The 8,129-nt window shown below is 44.6% G+C and overlaps 1 protein-coding gene across 1 annotated transcript in view; it reads right to left on the bottom strand.

Annotated features, from left to right (window-relative positions):
* Positions 1 to 1,863: 1,863 nt before the first annotated feature.
* INSYN1 (inhibitory synaptic factor 1) overlaps positions 1,864 to 8,129 on the bottom strand; it is a 42,497-nt gene continuing 36,231 nt past the window's right edge. The window contains exon 4 of the mRNA XM_040343019.1: positions 1,864 to 2,834. Coding sequence (XP_040198953.1) covers positions 2,241 to 2,834 — 594 coding nt within the window. The 3' untranslated portion in view covers positions 1,864 to 2,240. The remainder of the gene's footprint in view (positions 2,835 to 8,129) is intronic.

Genomic DNA, 8,129 nt, shown 5'->3' with positions numbered 1-8,129 from the left:
ACTGCTTTTCTCAGCCAGATTTCAGAGACATTGTTTACAGCACACAGAGAGACATTCTCCTCCCAGCCCAACAGGAAGTGTGCCCTAACATAAGGAAATAATCCCGGATGGCTGCACTTCCAAAAATCCTTTTATTGAAGCTTCACATGACAAGTGGTTGATAGATGGAGCAGGGGACAAAGAGCTAGACAAGTTTCGCGTAAATGTTAGCGCTTAGTCATTAGTCATCTCAGTGCCCTGAGACACGATTGGCCAGGGAGTCCTAAGACTCCCTGGCCAATCAGGGCTTCCTGATTGACCGGGAGGAAAATCAGGAAGACAATATTATTTCGCTATTGTCATACAAGTGGGTGGGCATGGGAGTCCATCCTTTTTTTAAACCTATTAGAGCCTCAGGCTCTAATCATGTGCTTAAAAAAACCCGGTAGATTAGGGGCCAGGAACATGGATTAGGGGGGCAACGCCCCTGCGCCCTGCATGGATGGGCTGCCACTGCCAGTAGGCTGCAGCACTGATCAGTGTATTCTGACAGCAGGGGAGTCTCCATTGTCAGAATACAATAACACAGCGGGATGGATTCCCACATCTACCTTGCTTATGTGGATGGGGGAATCCGTTCATTTGTTTAAAAAAAAACAGAGCCATGTATAACCAGCCTTAGCTACTGGTGCGACAGTTCTGCTACGATGGTGGAATAAATTGACAATTTCCACTAGGGTTGTCCCGATACCGATACTAGTATCGGTATTGGGACCGATTCCGAGTATTTGCGGGAGTACTTGTACTCCCGCAAATACCCCCGATACCGAAATAGAATACTTGCACCCCCCCCGCCGCCGCTACGCCGCATCCCGCCGCATCCCCTTGTCTATATGCAGCGCGGCGCGAAAGACTACAGCTATTCAAATGAAAGCTGTAATGTTCCCCGCCCGTATTAACCAAGCGGCTGCGCGGCAGCATGTACGGTAAGGGGGACATGGCTGCATATATGGGGGGGACATGGCTGGATATGGGGGGGGACATGGCTGCATCTGTGGGGGGACATGGCCGAATTTGTGGGGGGACATGGCTGTATTTGTGGGGGGACATGGCTGCATTTGGGGACACATTTAAAAAAAAGTATCGGTATTCGGTATCGGCGAGTACTTGAAAAAAAGTATCGGTACTTGTACTCAGTCCTAAAAAAGTGGTATCGGGACAACCCTAATTTCCACTCTTGTTCACAGCTGGAGCATTACATGGCTTTATAAGTACAGAGACATATATAAAATCCCATGCCATCAACAATGGTTCCATGATGGCCTCAGCTTGGGCCAAACCTTGTTCCTGGTGGTTGTTTTTTGGTGCAATAGCAAACACACCCTATTACAGAACTACAGTTCTGATCCACAATTGACCTTGTGTATGTCTACACATGTATATATATCTATATAGATGGATCTATCTATCTATATAGATATATATATATCTATATAGTATTTTATATATACACACAAAAAATATATGTATTCCATTTCTCTAAAGCACAGAACGTTCGCGTTTGAAGGTTAATGGTCTGGATATGCAATGGCACTACAGCTATGAAATTGGTAAGGTGCAGCAGAGTATATAATGACCTCTGGAGAGCAATTACCCCAGTTATAAAAGTATGTCCTTGCTGAGTGCATTTCCAGTCTGCTTTCATCTCACTGAGTACGTCCTTTGCATTCCATTTAAGAGCATTAAGGCTCATTGCGTTTCATTTGGAAAAGTCTTGTTGTAAGAGAAACATACACGTTAAAACAATGCACACAGTTCAGTGACAACTTATTAAGTCAACCCACTCAGACTGCCTCCCTTGTTAAAAATGCTCAATGGACACAGTGTTTTCTTCTCTCTTTAATAGTATATAGGTGATGTGAAGATTTTGCTGGCTCAGGGACAGAAAGACATATGAGGTTACAGCAAGAAATGTGAGGTTATAGGATGGGTTATGAGAGGCCGCGCTCTACTGCCCTCTCACCCACAGTTCATAAGAAAGGTTAAAAAGTGCACCATATATTGCCCATACAAGATTAGTGTGCAGATGTCACCATGACACCTATTTTATTTGGCTCTCCCACACTGTACACACAGCGGTCTTGCTGTCATGTCTTTGTACAGTACACTCATTCAAATAGCTCTGATGGTCCAAAAACCCCACTTTATTGCCCTGATTGCTTCCACACCCATACTATCTATTATCATCATTATTCCACCATTCAACTCTGCTCCTTCTTCCCCTTTTTTGGCACATATGGTAACACAGTCTGGGTGCTCTTATCACACACTGTCTGGGTACTGCAGCTCCTGGTCCCCTTTCGGACCCCAGAGATTGCCCCTTTGTTGCTCCGTATAGTAGCACAAGGGACAGATGCTCTTGGAGGGTCCCGAGGGGTCTCCTGGCTATAGGGGGGATCTTCGCTGTCATCACAGCATAGTGCATGGTATAGAACTTTGTCACTGAACCTCACCCGGTCCCTGGAACCAGGTGTCCTTGATGGAAGGGGTTTCTGTGGTGGCACCACAGGAGTTTCTTCACTAGACGAATCTGGCCCATTGGGTGTGGCTCCTCCATTAAGAAGCCTGAAGTCAGGGGGGCGGTCTGAGCCATCTCCGGAGTCAGAAGGTGTGGAGGCTTCTAGGAAAGAACAGAACTCCCAGCTGTCTGAACTCAGGAAATCCAGGGGTCCCAGGTCACAGAGAGGACCTCCCTTTTCACTGCTGGATGTGCTACTAACAGTTCCTGGAGTCCAGTCATCAGTGTCTAATTCAAACTCAAAGTCCGAGGTAAGTCTGTCTATCTGCTCCACCACCTAAAATATACATATACAGGGTTAGTTCTTTTCATCACAGCAAGTTAATTACAAAATATGTTCAAACTAATTTTATTTCCATCTAGAAACAAGGGATGTTTGTGTGTATATTACCCAAACAAAGCAGGTTCATACCAGAAGGACTTTATTATACATGTAACAGTAGGTATCCAAAGTCATGTTCACACATCCTGTGCATTTGTAGAAGTCTAAAATCTAGCATGCCCAAGGTTGGGCTAATTTTTTATGGTTTGTAGCCACCACGAGTACCACCATCCTAAAGGGATGAAGGGTGCTATGGTGCACATGCACAGTATGAAGAAGAGATACCTGAAGGCTGTGTGGTACCAGGCTGGGCAGCACAATGAACATCACTGGATTGTGAGGGAAGGTAAGTATGTTACTGGGTGGGTTAAACTCAGAGGGGTGGAAGAAATTAATTAAAGGACAAGTTCACTTAAAGTTGTCTTTAGGATACCCTGAAGAGCAATTAAGGTAGGTTAATGGCATATGATAATTGACTAAGCGGTCACTTTAGTATCCATAAAGCCCATTTTAAGGTGCTTTAAGCACTAGGGCCCAGATTCACAGAGAGTAAGGAGCACATTACGCCGCCGTAGAGCAAACACTGTACACTATGCCAATGCAGCGCAGAGAGGCAAGCATTGCATTCAGCAAGCCAGTTCTCCCAACGCTGCGCCAGCGTGGTGTGGGTTTAGAAGCCGCACGTCGGCGTAGGTGGAAGTGGGCGTGAACCCATGCAAATGAGGCATGACCCCATGCAAATGATGGGCCGAGCGCCAGACAGGTACATATCACGAACTGCGCATGCGTCGTGACGTGGACGCAAGCCTCACAACCACGCCGGCACAACTGCCTAAGCTACGCCGGATCACTGCGTACGCCATGAACATAATGTACGCCCAGCCAGACAATACGCCGGCTTGTGTTCCCTGGTGCAGACCTGTGCATGTCTGTTGCCGGGTTGCACCTCCTTAATGGTGGAATAACTTTATGCCGGACGTACAACTTACGCATATCTCGCGTAGTATGCACCGGGCACACGCACGTTCGTGAATTGCCGTATTTCCCTCATTTGCATGTTTGAATGGCTAATCAACGGGAGCGGCACCATGCGCCCAGCGTAAATGTGCGCCCACCCTACACCGGCGTGTGCAAGCTACATCGGCAGGGGGTAGCCTGTTTTTAGGCGCATATTAGTTTGTGGGTCTGGCGCACACATAAGGCGGCGCACATTTGCACTTACGTTGGCGTAACGTGTTATACGTCGGTGTAAGTGCTTTGTGAATCTGGGCCTACTTGTATAAGAGGCAATGGAGTTGATTTACTAAAGGTAAATAAACTGTTGACTATGCAAGGGAAGTTGCAAGGGAAGTAGATTAGTTAAAGCTCTGCTAACTTCCATCATTTAATCGCAAGCAAAAATGCCCCTTACACGTGCACGTAATTGGGTCTTCTTTGCAAAGTGAATCTTCACCCCTTTTGCTAAGCTCTGGGACAAATGCCCTGGCAATGTGCAACTTCCCTTGCAAAATCAACAACCACGTTCACCTTAAATAAATCAACCCCAATGTCTCTTAATGGGTATATATCACCACTGGAGGCTTGGGCTGGCAAACCTTTAAGTTAATGGCCTTTCCGAGTATGCTTACAGATGGGATACTGCACACCAAGACAGTAAAGCAAGAAACATTTTTTTACACATGTCTCAAATAACAGGTGTTTCTGCTCTCAATAGTCCCCTTATGCAGTTTCACAGTTAACCACAATTACAGGTTTATAGACTTTTATGGAGAGAAAATCTGTGCCTTTTATATAAAGATACTAAAAATGGTTAAAATAATGTACATGCTTTAAAAAAAAAAAAAAAAAAAAAGCACATTAAGAGGAATAAACAATATAAATACTATAACAGTTTACATTTTGAAATGCAGCTACAGTATGACTTACGGCGCGCATTCTTTGAGGATTCGAAAAAAAAGTAAGTTACGGCGGCGTAGTGTATCTTAGATACGCTACGCCCGGCGGAAATATGCGCCGCTGTACGTGGATCTGCCCCGAAGTTTTCTCAGAATTTTAAATACATTATGTTCTTTCCTGGAGCCCATAGGCGTGCTCCCAGGGTGTGCCAGGTAATTATCACTGCTGCCTGGGCCCCTTTGTCACACCCCCTTTACTCCGCAGTGCTGCCTGCCTCCCTTCTCTCCTTTCTCTCTTTTGCTGGCTGCTATGGGGCATACTTCAGAATGGAGAGCGGGGTAGGGGCTGGTAAATATGTAATTTATGGGCCCCTTCCTTTTCTCATCAGTATTGATCAATCACTGTGTTCAATCATAACTGAAGCTTAGTAAACATGGTTTATTATGCTTCAGTTTGTAAATGAACAGGAAGTTGCTCAGTACAGAGCACTTCCCATTCATTCACTGTTGAGTGCAGCTGAGTCTGCAGAGAAAGCAACTGGGGAATCTTTGTCCTCAGTCTCTTACCCAGCTCAGAAGTGAGACATATGTTTAGACCCTAGATATTTGACCAAAGCCCCCCAATGGTGATCTTAAAAATTTTTTTTTAAAAAAAAATATATTGTTAACAAGTATTAAAACATTTGTAAAATATAATTAAAAACAAATAAAATAAAAAACTACTGACACCATCCACTGCTCTACTGACACCATATTCTGCCCTACTGGAAAAGTCCACTGCCCTACTGACACCATCCAATACTCTACTGACAGCAACAACTACTGACACGTCCACTGCTGTACTGACTGACACCATCCACTGTCCTACTGACACCAACCTCTGCCTTACTGACATGTCCACTGCTTTACTGACACCGTCCACTGCCCTACTAACACTGTCCACGTTTTAATACATTTCAACATTTATTTATAAGAGTGGCTGTGTGTGTATGTACATATATGTATATGTTTGAGCTTTGTGGTTCAGGCCCTAATGCAGTAAGCTGCGCACACCTTTGCTGGAGCTCAAAGACTTTAGAGCTTTGGGTGGGAATAAAGCCTCCATTCCTAATTCCACATCTTACCTGGTAGCCAGACCTCATTATTAGTCTCAGCTGTGCACAAATATTTATATATGTGAGCTGACTGATGCTCAGGGCCCTCTCAATTACTTTCTCAACTATGCAGGGCTCAAGTCCTGCGGGAACGCGTGGGAACGATATTCCTGCATTTTTTCACAGCAGGAAAGTCGTTCCCATTAGCAGCCGCTTCCTTCAGGACTGCCAGCTGTGCGGGAAGGGAGGGCGTCCATGCCAACGGGGTTAGTCTGCCCGGGTGCCACACATTGGGGAAGGGTAGGGTTTCATCCCAGCATGCCCGTCCTCCCCTCCCTCGGTCCTCCTCCTTCAGCAGCCCCTGTAACAAGGTCCCGCCTCCTAGAGTTCAGTGATAGGTGGAACAATGCCGGTGTCACCGTTTTGTATTATAGGAGGTGAGACCTTGTTACAGGGGCCGCTGTAGGAGGAGGCCCGAGGGAGGGGAGGACAGGCTTGCTGGGATGACATCCCCCCTCCCCAATATGTGGCACCTGGGGCAGACTGACCTCTGTTGGCACTGGTAAGGCTGCATTTATGGGGATACTGATCAGGCTGCACTGCCGAGGACACTGATCAGGCTGCACTGATGGGGACACTGATTAGGCTGCATTGCTGGGGGCACTGATCAGACTGCACTGATGGGGGCACTGATCAGGCTGCATTGCTGAGGGCACTGATCAGGCTGCATTGCTGGGGGCACTGATCAGGTTGCATTGATGGGGGCACTGATCAGGCTGCATTGCTGGGCACTGGTGAGGCCGCATTGGAGGACACTGATAAGGCCACATTGATGGGCACTTTGCGGCGGCTCAGGTAAGTAAACGGGGGGGCTGGGGGGCTTGTAAGCATCGGGTGTTTTTTTACCTTAATGCATTAAGGTTAAAAAACGCAAAGCTTTACAACCCCTTTAAGAGGGGATATGGTCGACATGTAAAATACATAAGTGATCCATATTGTGAACTCAATGTTGAGTTATTAATTTTAAGGTCATCACAGAGAACAAGGGGGCACTCTTTACGTCTAGAGGAAAAGAGATTTCACCTCCAAATACGGAAAGGTTTCTTCACAGAAAGCTGGGAAATGTGGAATAGACTCCCTCCAGAGGTGGTTCTGGCCAGCTCAGTAGATTGCTTTAAAAAAGGCCTGGATTATTTTTTAGATACACATAATATAACTGGGTACTAACATTTATAGTTAAAGTTGATCCAGGGAAAATATGATTGACTCTCGGTGGATCAGGAAGGAATTAATTCCCCTGCTGTAGCAAATTGGATCTCATGCTCTGCTGGGGTTTTTGGCCTTCCTCTGGGTCAACTGTGGGTATGTATGGGATTGTATTATTTTTTTTATTTTTTTTTTATTGGTTGAACTAGATGGACTTGTGTCTTTTTTCAACCCAGACTAACTATGTAACATACTAAATCAATGTTCCAAGAATTGGTTCTTAACTGATTACAACTCTGCCATAGTTGAACAACATGGAGGCTTGCTGGCAAAAAAATCAACCAAATATAAATTTACGAGAATCCACAGCTTAAACAATATTAAAAAAAAAAAATCTAAAATTACATTATGATGTTAAAGCCTATATGATATGTTAGTGGTTGAGTTTACTTATACTTTAAGCGTACACAAAGAAATGGGGCAGATTTATTAAAACCAGTGTGTATGTTCCTGTAACGGCCAGGTCCTTTTATGTCATTCCATAACTTGTCCTAGAAAAATAACAGCAGGATTCTGCCTTGTTACTTTGGGAATCAAAGATACTTTCTTTGCCCTTACTGTACCAGCCTAATTTTAGACAGTGTAAACATAAATAGATGTAGATATGCACATTTCAATGGGGAAAATATTTTATACTTTGAGTTATACAAATGGTGCCTGTTGTATACTGTGTAACCCAGAATAAACAGCGATGTTGTTCTTGCATCTGATCCTGATCTTTAAATATCAGAAATATCATTTCCATGGAAACATGCCATCTGTGTAAGCTCAATGTTTAAACCAACTCCTCCTTTCATGTCAATGAAACTAAATGGCAATTGCATGCTAGTAGCCTACAAAATAGAAGAAGGATCTGTGTAATTTGCTCAACTACTCAAACACTCCTACTTTAGCATCTCCACAACATAAAGGCTAATTAATCTGCACAAGATAAGAACAGAGAATTTTATCATTAAAAATCACATAACAGAAGTGGGAATTTGTCAAAAAGACTG

Source organism: Rana temporaria, chromosome 3 (genome assembly GCF_905171775.1).
Source record: "Rana temporaria chromosome 3, aRanTem1.1, whole genome shotgun sequence".
NCBI classification, from domain to species: domain Eukaryota; kingdom Metazoa; phylum Chordata; class Amphibia; order Anura; family Ranidae; genus Rana; species Rana temporaria.
The sequence above is the reverse complement of the archived record's forward strand: the minus strand, read 5'-3'. Positions and strand labels throughout refer to the sequence as shown.